This window comes from Etheostoma cragini, chromosome 22 (assembly GCF_013103735.1).
Source record: "Etheostoma cragini isolate CJK2018 chromosome 22, CSU_Ecrag_1.0, whole genome shotgun sequence".
In the NCBI taxonomy this organism is placed as follows: domain Eukaryota; kingdom Metazoa; phylum Chordata; class Actinopteri; order Perciformes; family Percidae; genus Etheostoma; species Etheostoma cragini.
Genome location: NC_048428.1, coordinates 3,270,051 through 3,288,192, shown reverse-complemented (window position 1 = coordinate 3,288,192; position 18,142 = coordinate 3,270,051). Strand labels below are relative to the sequence as shown.

Genomic DNA, 18,142 nt, shown 5'->3' with positions numbered 1-18,142 from the left:
CCCCCGTGTTTATACATCAGTTCATCTGGAAAACTGTATGGCTCGATGGTAACTGGAGACAGAGACGGAAAATTCTGTCTTTTCCATTATCCTCTAAGCTCTGTGATGCTAGGGTGGATATATGGTCAATGACATCTTTAAGATAAAGTAGCCGGGAGTGCCTCTCTGAGGGAGCGGGGGTAACATCTGAGTCATCATACTATGCATCCTATACTATGCATGCTGAAATCAACACAGAGCGGCTGTGGATCAGTGGTGGATCAGTGGAACGGTCGCCTGCCAATCAAAAGGTTGGTGGTTTGATCCCTGGCCCTGCAGTCCCATGTCCAAGAGCTTTCTGCCTAAAAGGAAGTTGTTCCTTGCCACTGTTGCTTGCTCTGGAGGGAACTACTAGAACTGTTAGGTCCTTGTAAATTATGGAGTGTGGTCTAGACCTACTCTATGTGTAAAGTGACTTGAGATAACACGGACACTTGTATTGAATTGATACTATAAATAAAATTGAATTGAATTAAAAATGTCCATGTGTCCTTGGGCAAGACAAGGACACTTGTGTGTATTTATATGATGAGCAGGTGGAACCTTGTACGGCACACAGAATGTGTGTGAACGGTTTCTGTACTGTGTAAAAGCGGTTAAGACTAGAAAAGCGCTATATATATACTTCACATTTATCAACAACAAATTATGTTACGACAAAACAGTATTTAGGCCAAACTTACCTTTCTGAGCATGACTGTAACAAAAAACTCCTAACAATGTGGATATCAAGAGCAGCTTCAGGTCCATCTGAAAACACACAAAAAAACACGTTTAAATGTGTTATTGTCTCAGCAAAGAGCTACTGTTGTTTTGGAAAGCAATATGCCTTGTGTGATTATCTCTTTGTTAATACCTGGTCGTCTGGATGATTGAATTTCTAATTTCCTGAACAAAATGGTTGAGAAGAGTGGGAGAGAGATGACAGATTGAATGTGTAAATGGCTTGGTAATAACTGGAGATAATGAATTATCCAGTGGCAGGGGTCAGGCTATTCTTAGTCGGTCTAAGGGTAACAGGCAGCTAATTCAATTCAGACCTTTTTCCCGTCCAAGCATGTATTCACACATTTACGTACGGACACTATCACACTGCCCATGGCTCGGACTGCAGCCTCCTTTCCCCCCACAATTCCTTTTACTGTAAATAGCATCAGTTCCCTAGAGTCAACCTCTCTCTGGTTGGGTGTGTATATTGATCCCTTGTCCGTGCCATATTGATGATACTTAGGATAAGTGAGCTGAAGGACATTTTATCGCACTGATCAGCTGATATCTGAGCAGTCTAGAGCCATGCTTGGGGGGTGCCTCTTAGAGATTGTACTTAAGTATAGTGGTGCTTTGAGCAAAGGCTCGCCAGCATGCCCACAATGACAATGACAACATGCTGAGGTTTAGCAGGTCTAATCTTTCATACATATATTTCATCATCTTAGCTATGCTACCATCGCCAATTAGCACTAAACACAACTAACAACTGAGGCTGATGGGAATGGCATAATGTTGCAGGACATCACACATGGTTGAATAGCTGCAAAGGTACAGTATGTCTGGACCAAAGTGGACAACCGACCAACCAACTGACCAACCGATCAACCAAACCAACCGACCGACCAAAGTTAGGCCATCACCGAAGATTCGTTGATTAATAAAAATGACAAAATATGACAATCAGTCTTTCCCAAAGTCCAAGACAACGCCTGCAAATGTCTTGCTTTGTCAACAACTTAGATATTCAGTTTACTGTCATAGGAGTGAAGAAACTACAAAACATTCACATAAAGGATTTGTAATTGTATTTAATAAAAAAAGGACTCAAACCGATTCATCGATTATCAAAACAGTAAGCAATTTATTTAACAGTTGACAACTAATCCATTAAATCCCCTAATCTTTGCTGCTCTAGTCTGTACCACATGTTGTGCCAATAGAATCAGTAGATGTTAAGATATTTTGAAATAGAAATAGAAACTTTGACCTGGTGGTGCCGCTCAATGAAAACCAACACCCCTCAAGCTCAGAGTAAGGTTTAGGAGATCACAAAAGTTATTATAATACACCCTCTGGGGGCCTATTTACATAATTTCATTAAAAGCCATCCAGTAGTTACGGAGATATTTCAGTTAGGGGTGGGTGATGTAGAGAAAATCAAATATCACAATATTCTTGACTAAATACCTCGATGTCGATATAGCAACAATATTGTATGGTTGACTATTGGTGCTTTAACACAATGAGATTTTTGATAAATATTCTCCAAAAAGGATTTAATGACTCAGTGGGTAAAGGTAAATAACAGAACAGCCAGAACAGTCTGGTAAATTCCGAAGATGACATCACTTTACTGTAATGCAGCCTGTAAAACCAGGTAAAGACAACACTGACCGTATTATGATATTACGATATTTCAAAAATCTAAGACGATATCTAGTCCTAATTTAAGTCCAAACTAAGACCAACCGACCGACTGCTAGCATGGCTCCAAATTGCCTAAGATTTCCTTAAGTTTGAAGGTAGTTTTATTGACTATAAATAATCATGAGAACAGACCTGAGGTCTGTATATTTACAGTCAGTGCAGACTGTAAATATAACCTCAGGTCTGTTCTCATGATTATTTAGTTAAGTTAAGGTTAAGTTATTATATTAAGTTAAGGACAAGACATTTTCAGTGACCCCTAACTATCATTAAAAATTCCACATTACTGCTGTTGTGTCAAAAGACTTAGTTAGCATGGACATGCTCTTGGAATTCTCAGCAGTTCTCATTGGCAGTTCTCTACAGATTCTATGGTCTGATATTGTAATAAGGTGGCCCAGGGATCAGTATGTGCTCGAATCTAATTAACATGTGGAATGTAAAAACAATATCCGGCTTGACCATAAATCACAAACTCATGGGAGCCATTTCTAACAGTAGCTAATGTCTACCACGCTGGATATTAAAGCATGAGGTTCAAATTAGAGCTAGACACACAGTGGCCGTTGCTGGCTATTTGGAGAAGCAACATTAAAAGACTGCATTCCCTTACAATGTGGTAAAGGAAGCTCTGACGTTTTGTGTGCGCGGTGTTGAGTGATGCATTCCTGAATGCCTCTGTGTGTGTTTGTGTGTGTGTGTGTGTGTGTCCGTTTATATAGACACAGACGGGCAGACGGCCTGTCTACAGCCCCCTCAGATTATATCAACTGGCTTGAATCTCCACTGTTGTACACGGGCAGTGTGTGTACGTGTTGTGCTTCCATGTAAGATAAATACCACATGTAACGTGGTTCTTCCACTGCTACACCATCGCAGCCTAATAGACTTTTTGTTAGAGGATAACTGTCACAAAATGTTTACGTGATGACCTAAAATAAAAGATTCTCACGGTATGTAATCATTTTGTGATGTATGGTTAGTACATTTGCAGTGGACAAGTGATTTCACTGAAAATGAAGGAATTTAGGTTCACATTCCTCTTAGAACAAAACCACACGCTAGATATTTTCTTTCCACTCTCGCTGGGGTTTCGACTTCGGCTCCAAGGAATCATTCAAATGCAGACGTCGTCTACAAAATGCCAGTCAGGTGTCAAGTTAAGAAAAATAACCGTGTTGTCTTCAGCCCTGGGAAGCTTAGCAGCTGCACAGGAATGCTCAATAAAAACCTCCAGTAAAATGTAGACGGAGAACAGTCCAAGAAAGGTCTAGGAGCAGGACGTTAAGCTGCCTTAAAGTGCACATTCAAAGACGTGGTAAAGACAACATGTCAGCATTTCAAGGTGGTTTTCGGTTAACATGGCCACTATAACACATTGATTAGGAATGTGTTAGTCCGGTTGATTGAAACAGTTTTTAGGACTTATTTGTTTTTATTCAGAACAGCTGAAAAAGAGACAGGAAATGGGGGAAGCAGAGGGGGGAGGGAGGACGTGCAACAAAGGGCCGAGGGTCAGATTTGAACCCGGGGCATGTGCTCTACCGAATGAGCTGAAGGCCAACCCAAACTTTCCATTATTTTAACTTAAAATTAAGTAGAAACTTGGGCGGGTACAGCTAGTTGAAGAGAATTTGTTTCTACTGATGCCTTCAGAAATCTATTTAAGACATAATAAGACAGAATGGAGATGGAAAAACACATATCATTCAGGAAAATTATCCATTTGCCAAGATTAAGATAGTTGGCCCCTCCAAAAACCCTTTACCATTAATAATTAAGACCGTGAGACGTGGTGAAAAGTGCTTAAAAAAGTTTTGATCATTTTGCTCTGGCTAGTTTTTTGGGTCATACGTGCATTCTATCAGGCACAAATTACATTTTTAGGCAAATGTGGACTCTTTGTTAGATCTTTACAGGAAGCAGCTGTGCATAGCCACAACTTCATAGATAGCATGCTTTGCAACCTGTTTCTTTTTAGTAGATAAGCAGAGGCATGGCTGACTATAGCTTCCTGCTCTTTAAACTGGTATCTATCCTGTTTTTTCTATTCCCAGACAGAAGCTGCAGCTGGGGGGGGGGGAGTGGAAAGTGACAACTGGATCTTTCCCGCCGGAGAAATCCCCTAAATGAGTTGTCGTCGATATAGCCTAAAAATTATGAAACAAACAAAAATGTGCAACAAGGGCTTAAAACTCAATGCAGTAAAAACACCATTGAAACAATAGCACCTACAATTAGAGCTGGCCAATATATCAATATTAAATCGATATTGTTATTTGAGACTACATATCGCCTAAGAGCTTGGATATTGCAATATCGTAATATGACATAGGTGTCTAAACTTATCAGACTGTTCTAGCTGTTCTATTATTTGCCTTTACCCGCCTAATCATTATATCCACATTGGAGCCCAACCGATATATCGGCAGGCCAATATTAGGCAGTTCCCAATATATTTTATTTTATTAATATATTTTATTTTAAAAATTTTAAAGAAAAAAAATAATATGTGTTTATATATTTATACACCCATTTTTTTTTTCTTTAAAATTTTCGTAAATGCCCAAATAAATGATTCTGATAAATTAATATTTAAAAAATAGAAACGGACTGTCGACCATATTATGAGAGTTGGTGTTGGCTGTCTGTCCTCCAGAGGACGCTCTACAACGTCCCTATTAGTGATGGCGTTGCATTATCTGTCCACCAGAGGATGCTCTACAACGTCGCTGTTAGTGATGACGTTGCATAGTCTGTCCACCAGAGGACGCTCTACAACGTCCCTGTTAGTGATGGCGTTGCATAGTCTGTCCACCAGAGGACGCTCTACAACGTCGCTGTTAGTGATGGCGTTGCATAGTCTGTCCACCAGAGGACGCTCTACAACGTTGCTGTTAGTGATGGTGTTGCATAGGCTGTCCACCAGAGGACGCTCTACAATGTCCATGTTAGTGATGGCGTTGCATAGTCTGTCCTCCAGAGGACGCTCTACAACGTCCCTGTTAGTGATGGCGTTGCATAGTCTGTCCACCAGAGGACGCTCTACAACGTCCCTGTTAGTGATGGCGTTGCATAGTCTGTCCTCCAGAGGACGCTCTACAACGTCCCTGTTAGTGATGGCGTTGCATAGTCTGTCCTCCAGAGGACGCTCTACAACGTCCCTGTTAGTGATGGCGCTGCATAGTCTGTCCACCAGAGGACGCTCCACAATGTCCCTGTGGGCAACACTAATTTTTTTGGTTAATATGTTTTTGTTCAAAGGACTTTAAGTTTCATATCTTAAGTTTATACAGTTTTCTGCATTTTTTTTATTAGACCTTTAATAGATTTTGATGTTCCTCTTTTCTGTTGTGACAATAAAACAAATTATTATCATATCGTTTTAGTGAGAACTCATAAATACTGTAACTGCAAATTATTACTAATGTTAGGAAAACCTGTTTGTTTTGTAACGTGTTTCTGGATTATTATTTTTTTATATATATATTGGCCGATATATCGCCATATCGGATTTTTAAATAACCAAATACTCGTATCGGTATCGGCCGGGCTCTAATCCCCATTACTGATGATTATTCATCAAAAATCTCATTGTGTAAATATTTAGTGAAAGCACCAATCTCTACAATATTGTTGCGGTATTGAATAATTCCTGACAACTAAATTCTAACTTTTTTATGCAAGCTTAGTTGTGAAGAACCCTATTTACAACTATCTGTGGGAAAGCTGAGTTTCAGGAGGCCTGATGCTCAGAAACCATACACACATACCATTTTGGACAAGCAAAAATTATGCCTAGAAAAACATTATCTGGTATCATTGAGTGACATCTCTATAAATAATACAGTCTGAATTACGAGGTGTGAAAAGTGCACGCTGCGAAGAGTACACTTTCATAAACAGCTTGAATATTTTAGTTGTGGCACAGATGTGTGCTCATGTGCAGGGGAGAGGGAGGAAGACTAAGACATGCATTTGTCCATGGGTAAGCATAAAAATAAAAGTACATTCCAGCAAGACATAGTAGCACTGGTTATTCTCTTACAGTTAACATAGCTCCCACGCTCTCCCTGCCTCTCAGTCAGACACCAGCATGAGTACAAAGATTTCACTCCTCAACGCCTGTCCACTAGTCACACACACCTGAGCTGTGACCAATGGCATCCCAATGGTTTATGGGCTTTTCAAAGCTCTATCAGTTGGCAGGAGAAGGTGATGCATGGCTGACACTGTGGTGCGTGACTAAAACGGGCTGAGCTACTCAGGCATTCCTGAGGGAGTGAACGCTGCCCGACCAGGATAGTAACCTGGAACAGTGTTACTGCTCTTTTGGGAAATGGGAGCTGGAAGACCCATGATGAAGTGATGCAATTTTAACCCCTTTTTTAAAGGTACAATGATATGATGCTCTCTAGAGGCTTTTATATAGACCTTAGTGGTCTCCTAATACTGTATGTGAAGTCTCTTTTATATAGACCTTAGTGGTCTCCTAATACTGTATCTGAAGTATCTTTAATATAGACCTTAATGGTCCCTTAATACTGTATATGAAGTCTCTTTTATATAGACCTTAGTGGTCCCAAATACTGTATCTGAAGTCTCTTTTATATAGACCTTAGTGGTCCCCTAATACTGTATCTGAAGTCTATTTTATATAACCCTTAGTGGTCCCCTAATACTGTATCTGAAGTCTCTTTTATATAGACCTTAGTGGTCCCCTAATACTGTATATGAAGTCTCTTTTATGTAGACCTTAGTGGTCCCCTAATACTGTATCTGAAGTCTCTTTTATATAGACCTTAGTGGTCCCCTAATACTGTATCTGAAGTCTCTTTTACGTAGACCTTAGTGGTCCCCTAATACTGGTGGAGGCTGGAGGTGTGGCCTTGACCAACTGCCACTTTGCTCTTTTGAAAGCCATGATGTCTCTCTCTCATGGTTGGGCCCAATTCTCTGGGTGGGCATAGCAGAGAAAGGGGAAGTAACCGTTCACCTTATGACCTCATAAGAGAAAGTTTCCAGATCGGCCCAACTGAGCTTTCATTTCTTAAAGGCAGAGCAGGATACCCCGGGCTTGGTTTACACCTATCACCATTTCTAGCCACTGGGGGACCAAAGCAGGCTGGGGGAGCTAATATTAATTTCAAAAAACCTCATGCCATGGAACCTTTAAGGTTTTCCGGAGCACCTCTTTAGTTGATCCCGTCACCCCGAAAAAATAATTGCTATATAAAACATAACGTCTGTGTTAATCTGTTGTGAGCTAAGGAGTTCGGCCTTTAGGAATACCACAGCATCGTGATGCGTAAACCCAGAATCTAGTTGCCTAAGATCAATCTGAAAACAATTCTGAGCCATTTTCACAAAATAGTGCTGGTCAGCCAGTCAAAATCACATGAATCTTCTAATGTAACTTGTATAGGACACCCTTAACACCCTTATTCCCACAACCCCCTTTCCCCAGTTTGTTTAACTGGTTAGTCAATTGAATCAAAACTTTAAATATTTCCTTACTGTTTAAGTTTAATGATTCACAATTTTGAATCAGTTTGTTTTCCTGATAAACTTAAGACTTGATTTTCTTCTTGTTCAGATGCCTCAAATAAGCAGACCACAGACATCCACTTTAATGGATGAAAAACACTAACTTGTGTGGAAAAACTAAACAATGCGTCTAATCCTCATCCGGAGCTTAGGCAGAGCAGGCAACTTGAGCGCTCAATCACAAGGCAGATTTAAGGTGTAGGCGTAGCATCTCACATGCATAAATCCTCCAAGTTGGGTAGCAACGACCAAATTAGAAGCATTGTCTGTGACTAAAACTAAGTCATTGTCATCCAGATGCCATTAATGTGCTACTCTCTTCAACAAGTTGTCACATTTCCGCCTGTGTGACTGTGACATTGCTCTTGATTGGACCACACGTGAATCTAGCCGCCAATCTTCAGTGATGAAATGCGCAGTTATAGTAACGTGGGACACCGTGGTAATTCGTCAAAGCATCCACAACTTTTGATAGGAAGTATTGCCAACAAGGTATCTTGTACCTAGGCTCCAAAGTATGCACCATCTCCCCCAAAAACCATCGTTCTCTACAACAGAGTATGGTCTTAAATCCACTGCAATACATTTTGCAATGGATTTAGTAATCTGTTCAGCCCTATCTAAGTTCAGTGGCAGCTGTGCCATTCCCTGCTCAATTGTCCTCTGGCTGCCATCAAGGACGGGTCGTTTTTCTTTCAACTCCGAGTGCTATTGGGAAATGTGGTTTTGCAGATTTGTTGTATTTCCGATGCATTAATTGATTTGAGTTCCAAAACCTTTAGAAGTAGCTGGTGCAGGTTGTACAGGTTAATAACTCGCCTTTGCAGCTATATTGTCACTATTTAATCTACCCGCACATGTGTTTGGAGTGCATCCAGAGTATGTATAGCAGAGAACCCACAGGTCGAAAGGAGAGTTTTCTGAAGCGCTCTGCAGAAGGCGAACAGAATGTTGCAGCCGGCGAACTCATTTAATTTTCAAAATACAGATTATTAACTTCTCTGCATCGAATCGTTCTAGGGAGAATTGTGAGACATCTAAGAATAGATTATATTTTCCACCCCTAGACAATATCATCTGCAACATTAAAATTCATAGTTTTGACTTAAAGTATTCAAAGTAGTCAATTTTCACTATGAAGACATTTTACACAAAAACTAAAACTTCAAATAATCAGATTAATTTTATACATGACAGCTAGGCTAAATCCACGACTTCCGGGATTGCTCCATTGCCGCCGGAAATTCAGTTGAATGTCACTCTTTTCGGCCGGATATCCGTTACCTTCATCTTTCTTTACGTTGTAATGTTAAACTCTGATGGATTTCTGAGGACTATGGTTACCTCGTCCTCGGGTCTCTGCAGGGTAAATCCAGACAGCTAGCTAGACTATCTATTTTGCAGCGGCAACGGGGCTCCGACTGGCGCTTAGCATGACCCATGACGATTATGACTGGTTTAAAGAAATGCCAATAACCCAGAGCCCGTTTTTCTCCCTTCCAGGAATGCTGTGTGGACTAGCCAGACTGTACAAGGTCTTGCAATGCAAGAATACATTATAAACTTAAACTCCTTATAGCATTTAGGCTGTCCAGGTAATCACTAAAGGAACCTCTGGAGGTTCCTGAACCCCAGTAGGAAAACCTCTGGTGTAGAGAAACCAGCTTAAAGCTACAGTGCATAGTTTCTGTCACCCCCATGAGGAATTCTAAGTAACAACAGTGTTGGCGTGTCCACATGATACAAGTCTTACATCACAGTGCATTGCCCCCGCCCCTCCATGCAGTTGCTAGTAGCCAAGGAGGACACGGAGGATCAAAAAACATGATGGACTCAGAAGAAGAGGTAAATATCTTCACTGGAGTTTCTACGCGGAGAAGTCACCGAACGCTAGGGCTGGGCGATATGGAGAAAATCAAATATCACAATATTTTTGACCTAATACCTCGATATCGATACCGCAACGGTATCGCAGTGTTGACTAATGGAGCTTTCACTAAATATTGACACAATGAAATCTTTGATAAATAATAATAAGTAATGTGGATATAATGACTAAGTGGGCAAAGGCAAATAATAGTCACACCAGTCTGGTAAGTTCAGAAATGACATCACTTTACTGTAATGCGACCTTTAAAACCAGGAAAAGACAACAATATGCCATATTACGATATATAGACTTGACTATATCTAGTCTCCTTCATGATTTTGTTATATAATATCGATTTATTGCCCAGCTCTACTGGAAGCCACAATCTTCTGAACATAGTCATACTTAGAAATACAGAGAGAGTTGTGTGGAGCTGATTCCTAAAATGAATTAATTAAAGAGCTTTGTATCAACTCATTTTGCAAGTGATCCGTTTCCTTCTAAAAAGTCCACTTTTTCAAAACCAACACGGCTCAGTTCAAAATTTTGTTTTAAAACAAAAATCCTCAGATTGGCTCAATCAACCTCAGATGATTTACTACCACCATACTCCACAGAGAGAGACTGAGGTCTCATCTGTCCCTGGATTTAAATAAATGCCTCAAACGGCAGTAAATGCAGAAAAAAAGTGTCCAGGTCCTAAAATCTGTCATTAAAAGAATGTATAAAAAAAGACCTGTCTTCCATTAATATGAATAAGTTACTAAAGCTTTAATAGAGCGAAACAAACCTCAGATGTAAAGTGGATTTACTTTCCTTTTAATTGAGCTACATTTGCATTGCAAGAGTCAGGGAGCTAGACACAGTAAAGCAGTAAAGAAGCTGGCGGCTCAGAGTCACAGCGCTCTTTGTAGGAGAAGGTCTGGAGTTCCCTCGCTAAGAATGACTGTTATTCTCTGGCCGTGAAAAGAAGGAATGGAAAAGAAGGAAAAACAGGAAAGGGCGGTGCACAACTCGGGAGGGGAAAGGGTATGCTTTAAGTCCGAGGGATTGGAACTAACAGACTCTCCTTCTGCTGAGTTAGCCATTTAGTCATTCCGAAACCTCCTCCATTTATACAGGCTGTTTAGGCCTTTTTTTAAAGTGAATACAATATTAATGTGTTTTTTGTAAAGGCAACTAAGTGAAAATGAACCGGTCCGCGTGGCTCAGCTATTTTAGACCTTTAGACTAGAGGATCTAGAGTTCAGTTAAGATTTAATGAAATCATTCCAAGATGCATTCAGTCCCTCCACTGTTGTCAGTGAAGTATCTCTGGCATCCTTTACTCCCATCCTCTGTCTTTCCCCACCCTTGTTTCCTCTCCCACTCTCTTTCTCTGTCTGCCTCCTCCTTCAAACCACCCACACAACTGCTCAGTTCCCCCCCTCCACTGTGAGCCAAGCCAAACCAGTGGCCCCTTGACTTCACATACCCTTCAAACAGCGCAGAGAGGAACACGTCTGAGCTCTGAGACGTACAAGCCACCGCAGGAGAATACTAAACAGTGTCTGTCTGTGTCTCTGTCCACCCCCACCACCACCATGTCCCACCACTATCCGGAGGACCCTCTCATACTAGACAAAAGCAATGAATCAGACAGCCCTCTCTGAGACCATGACAGACGCTTTGATCCTTAAGTGTTCCCACTCACCGTCCCCTTTTTGCCAGAAGAGCCTCCGTGTGGTAAATAATAATAATGAGGCAAAGGTCGATGCCTTTGATCTTTTGGCGCTTCTGTGCCTCTAAGATATTGATATTCCAATGACAGTTCAATGTGATTCTCCTACTAAAAAAAACAAAAAGAAGAGTTTTCAGCCAACAGTACAACAGCCGCTAAAGCTGTGAGCTAAAAGACACAAACTAGCATTATGGTCACTGCTGTTGAAAAACAACACAACAAGTCATTGTTATTACATTTGTAATAATCATTTAAATTCTTCCCTATTATGTGCTGATTCAAAAACTGATCCTATCCCAGACTCAAAACCGTGATCCGAACCGTGAGTCTTGTGACCCCTATTTGAGAGGGATGGGGAAACATATTGCAAGCTATAACCTTATTATTCTATTATTAAAATGTTTGGTATAGCTACATAAGAAATGCTCCAAATGTAGGCAGTTTACAACATGGAAACCGTGTTGTCAATTTCGGCAACCAAAAGCTGATGCCTGGTTGCCAAGCTGGCAAAGTTAGCGTTGAGCCCTGTAGAGGAGTAATTAAAGGAGCAAACCGTAATGCTGTTACAGAGGAATATCTAGCTAAAGTTTGCCATCGTTAGCCACCAGATAGAAGTTGTTTTGCACAAGTCCTCGTTACCAGAATCTTTACAACAGAGGTTGCAAGTGCAAAGTAAGCCCAAGCTACGGAGCAACAATAGCAACATTAAATGATGGGAATATGCCTGATAAAGAAAAAACTGAATTTCCCTTTAAGGCTCCAGCGGCAAATCCCCCGGGTGTAGTGAACTCAGCAAGAGTGTGTTTTATTGCGTATGTAATCTCCTTTTAAAAGTTACATTGTCTCGCTTCAATGCTTAAAATGCTGAAATGTCGTTGTGTTAAAAGGGTGTAGCTGAAATGAGATGTTGGTACAAGTGGTTTCATTCAGGACATACCGTATGAAAAGTGTTAATCCAATATTTTAAACCAAAATGGTTTAGTTAAGGACCCATAATTATCCACTCTGTAATAGTATAACAGAATAATGGGGGTCGTAGCTATGGCCTACATGCCAGCTTTATGAGGAGCTTAACAAGCAGCTTGTTTCTGCTCTTGAAGATTCTGCTCTACTTTCCACACAAAATACACTACATACATGGGCTTGAAGCAAGGAGGCTAAAGATACACCTCTGGGGGGCTGTGTGTGTGTGTGTGTGTGTGTGTGTGTGTGTGGGGGGGGGGGTACTGACCTGTGAGGACTTTCAATAACATTTAAGCAGTTCTGGTTTCTTCACAGCGCCTAAAAGACGTTCCAATTGAATAGGGTTTACATCTCATTGCAACATGTCCTCCCAAACCACAACCTTCGGAGGAGGGCCAAGTCCATATCACTATTCAGGGCTCTAGCTCTGTGTTGGAAATAGCCGTGCAGTGCTAGCAAGTTATTTCTGACTCATCTTCCCCACCTGGCTTCTGCAATCACTCCGAAAGGTGGACTAAATCACAGGAGGCAAAACAAATCTGCCTCAACCCCCTAGAGACATGGAAAACCTCCAACTAACCTTGTGGTAATATCAATGGTAACATTTCAATGTGTCATTCTTGGAAATGTGTTCCAAACAATTAACCCTCATGTTGTCCTTGGGTCAAATTGACCCGTTTTCCTATATCAATGTTCTTTTAACTACCCAAAATAACATGATTGATTCCACACAACGCTCTTTGGCGAGTACAAATCTCTACTTTCATTAATTTTGGGGTGTCTTATTCAACTTTATAGCTTTTGAAAAAAATAATTTAGTGGTTTTGAAATAATATTGAGTAAAAGTTGACATATTCCAGTCTGTGATTATCCATCAACATCCATTCCTTTAACTTTAATCTAAATAATTCCTAATTTCTGCTTTTCTAACTCAAATATTAGGTATAATTTCATTTAAATTAGGTTTCGCGACCATACATTTCAAAAATAACTGTAAAACTAAAGTTAGTAATTTAGTAATTTACAAACATTGAAAAAAAGCATCAAAAAGGGTTGAAAAAAGGGACAAAAATGTTTTAAAAAAGAGTTAAAAACATTGATAAAAAGCATCAACAAAGGTGGTGACAACACAAGGGTTAAATCGCTCCAACACTGGTATACTGTTGCATTTTAGAAGTAAAACTTGACAGCAGAGCAGCTTTGCTCAGGCATCTGTGGAAGCTGACATTTTTGGGGAGCCATCTGTTTGACCGTTTACGGTGATCCGCTGAAAGCAGACCTAGACCGAGAACACAGAATTTTTAGCGGCAGCCACCTAACATGTAGGCTATTTTTGGAAGTTTTCAGGGTTCTACTACTGAGCGGTTGCCTGCCCACTGGAAGGTTGGCGGTCGATCCCTGGCTCTGCAGTCCCATGTCGAAGTGTCCTCGGGCAAGACACTGAACCCAGAGTTGTGTAAATGTGCGTGTGTGTTTATCTGATGAGCAGGTGGCACCTTTACGGCAACCTCGGCCCCAGTGTGTGAATGGTGCTTGTACTATGTAAAAGCGCTTTGAGTAGTCGTTAAGACTAGGAAAGCGTTATATAAATACAGTCCACTTGCATCTTGTGGGGTTGCCTGGCTGTGACCCTGGGAGCCGAGGGCTCCGTCTGTGGAGCTGGGATCTGCTGTACAGTAAGCCTCCCCAAACTTCTTGTCTTTGCTGAGTCGGCCCTTCCTTTGCTGAATCAAAAGAAGCTCAACTGGATCACACAGGAAGCCTGTATCTCACACAGAAAGCCTGTATGTGATGCCTGGAAACCAGCCAATTCTTTCTCTTGAAGCCATAAAGATGACCTAGTTGGCATTCAATTGAGAAAGGAGAAGAAGGACAGACAGGGAGAGAGAGGGCCAGACTGCCTTGTTACAGAGAATCAAAAATGCTGCCAAAACAGCAGCATATTGTCTCTGTGAAGGAGGAGGGTCTGATTCCCAAACCTAAACCAGTCGGCCCATCACTGTAATCTAAGCTGTGGGAGAAGTTAAACAAGCCTGAAAACAGATTAACGTAATAGTAGTAGCTCAGCCAAACGACCTCACTGGATATTAACAAACAGCTGCTGTCACAGATGTTCGTTCTCTGGGACGATCTACAAAAATCAGCGCAGCACCTGCATCGCTAAGACAGAGAAAGGAATGATTTAGATGCATGACAGACGCGTGTAGTCTCAGGTAAATATTTACAGCAGTGAGGTGATTATTCAACAGTCCGTGGGGATGGAGACAAGGAGAAAGCCCAGAGCTAAAGGGCCCAAGAGCCTGTATCTGCTGAAGAGAAATGACCAGATGCCTTACAGTTAGTACAATATGTGGGCTGTTTGAGGGTGATTAAAAACAAACAGTCCAGAAAATTCCCTTAGCTTTCTGTCTTCTTGACAGTCTGCAGAGCATGCAAGCAGCTCTATTGAGCTAAATGCTAGGGGTGGGGAGAAAAAAATCAATACAGCACAGTATCGCCATATATTCTGTGGCAATACAAGTATCAAACTATTATATATACCTGTTGGTCAGTTTGCCTGCTTGACAATCTAATTAGGCAGAACTCAAATGGAAGTGTGAAGAACATACTGAGACATTTATCTTTTAAGACAAAACAGATGTTGACAAAATGTCCCTTTGGGGGACGTCATTTGAAATTGGGAAAATATGTTTAAAATCTCAATAATATCGTATTGCGACATAAGTATTGTGATATAGGGAGGCCTCTGATGATTCCTAGCCCTGCTAAATGCTACTCACAGCATGCTAACATGCTCACAGGGACAATGCTAAACATGCTGATGTTTTGCATGTATACTATTTACCTTATACTATATATATACTATTTTAATTTAGCATGGTAGCAATTGTTGGGTTTCTGTAAATACCATCATGAAGTACGGTCTAGGCCTGCTCTTTTATGAAAAACGCGATGAGATAACTGTTGGATTGAATTGATATGAATAGCAGTCTAACATTTACTAATTAGCAGTACACACAAAGTACAGCTGATGCTGATGGCAACATCATGTCGTGCTAGTTTTGCAGGTAGTATTTCACCTGATGAAGGCGTCACTAAGTTACTGCAGTTCATCCTAAGGGGGAAACCAAATTCTATGGCAACCCATCCAACGTCAGGCAAAACCAGCCACATCGTTGTCTTGTGAGAACAGCAGAGCAAAGAGCAATCTATACAAGCGGTCCAACAGAAGCTAACAGGTCACAGAGACCATGTGGAAACGGCCACATTAAGTCCTAGGCGGTTCTGTGTTTCACTACACAGACAGACATGTCAAAGTTTGGTCTTAATTTGATTTTTACCCAGCAGTAGGCCAGCTGTGGACACCTTTGCCGTCTTTCTGCGGAGGCCCTAATGCTGGAAAACTGGCACATTAATGACACTCAGATGTCTTTCATTAGACCTCAGACTTAACACTTGAACTAGAGGGCCTCCAGTTCCGCTACCATGGCAGAGGGAAAAGTGCAGCGCTTAAACAGTAAGCACTGCACAGTTGCATGCATTTCCTCTTAGGAACAGCAGAGGAATATCTGTCATGTTTAATTCTCAAGGCAATCTTAGAGGCCACTGACTCGACATCCTGTTCTTAAACTGTGTTTGAGCTCTGCTGTATCACTCAATCAGAACAATACAGTGGAATGTAATCTTTTATTAAATGTTTTTTGAAATGTGGACCCCAGGAAGACTAGCTCTGCTTAAGGCCACGGCTAATGGGGACCCTCTTATAAAGAAAACTAAAATAGCAGTCAACATAATAATAACAGTCAAGCTTGATGTCCTTGACCTGAACAGCTGGTGTTGAAGAGTAATGAGTGAATAAGATGACACGTTGATCCTACATTTTGTTTTTAATGTGATACTGAGTTCCTGACATGCTGCTTGCAATCTGCCGTATAAGTCTCCTTCAATTGAAGGTACTTATGTTGGTTTCCGTGGAGTTTTTCTCCAATTCACTTAGATTTTAACGCAGTTTAGATTTAGATTTTAAAGCAGCAGGTGATATAAAGACATTAAGGGTAAGAACTAACTTAAAGTGCCCATATTATGAAAAAAAAAATCACTTTTTCTGGGATTTGGGGTGTTGTTTTGAGTCTCTGGTGCGTCCACACACATCCAAACGTTATTAAAAAGAACTATCCAATCTGTTCTGAGTGAGACACGGTTTCTGGATGTCCTCCGTCTTCCGTCTCTGGGTGAGCCGTCACTAGCCAAGACGAGGTGGCTAACCGTAGCACATGCTAGCGCTAGCATGCTAGCGCATTCTCAATAGCAAAACACTGCTACAACACACACTAGCTCACCATGATCTCCAAACAAACTACTTCCTGTCCCTGTTCTGCAGGTATTTCACATGTTGACCTCGATTTCGACACTGGCTGATTATTGGGCCGTTTTTTTGGCAGTTTGTAGATTATCTGTATCAGCGGTTTCTTTGCCTGATACCCGATATCCCTCTGCTTTAGTTTCACTCACCTCTGAGTCTGACATAATGTCCCGCACGCTAGCTGACTATCTTTTACTGTGTGTATTATGTTTAACGTTTCTAATTTATTAAATAGTTGCCTAATTCAGCAAAATAAAGATTTGTGTTGGATTTCACAATCTTGATTTTGACTTAAAGATTTTCAATTTTACTGTAAATGCGCATCGATTCCAAATATCGGTTATTGATAGAGCCCGACCGACAATGGATTTTTTAGGCCGATACCGATACAATCCGAATTTTGGATATATTAGCCGATGTAATTTTTTTTTCAAATGAAGAAGAAACAGTTAAAACAGATTTCCCTAACATTAGTTATATGTTTTTATTCATAAGTTCTCACTAAAATGTTATGATAATAATTTGCTTTATTGTCACAACAGAACAGAGGAACATTAAACAATTTTAGAATTCTGATAAATAAAACTTAAAAAAATACAAACTTAAGATATGAAACTCAAAGTCCTTTAAACAAAAACACATTAATAAAAAAATAATAATCAGAGTGTCGCCAACAGGGGCGTTGTAGAGCGTCCTCTGGTGGACAGACTATGCAACGCCAATGCTCATAACATGGTTGGCAGTCCGCTTTCATTTTAATTCATATGTCACTGTAAACGATTCTGATAAATTAATATTTTTTTTTATTTTATTATAAATGCAGATACCAATAGATTGGGAAATGTGTAATATCGGCCGATAATATCGGCCCACCGGTATATCGGTCGGGCTCTTGTTACCAATTTTATTTAGTACTAATAATCGTATCCGCCAGTATCGGCCAATGGCTTCTTGGAAATAGTTGGGTTGGGAAAGAGTTTGTTCCTTTCAAGTATATCAAACTAAAAATATGTTTGTATTTTGGGTGGCTGTGCTTTAAATTAGTCAAACATACTGTATCATACTGGGCGGTTTGTGCTGGGAATGACGTCACCTCAATTTAATTCGATAATGAGCTGCTTCTGTCAGGACAGTCAACTCATTATCAAGCTACACTCACCGGCCACTTTATTAGGTACCCCATGCTAGTAACGGGTTGGACCCCCTTTTGCCTTCAGAACTG

At 40.7% G+C, this 18,142-nt stretch overlaps 1 protein-coding gene across 2 annotated transcripts in view; it reads right to left on the bottom strand.

The window, feature by feature from the left end:
• Positions 1-18,142, bottom strand: part of itgb1a (integrin, beta 1a) — a 38,145-nt gene that overhangs the window by 14,687 nt on the left and 5,316 nt on the right. For both annotated transcript variants that reach the window (XM_034861733.1, XM_034861735.1), the window contains exon 2: positions 723-789. In XM_034861733.1, the coding sequence (XP_034717624.1) occupies positions 723-789 (67 nt within the window). The remainder of the gene's footprint in view (positions 1-722; positions 790-18,142) is intronic.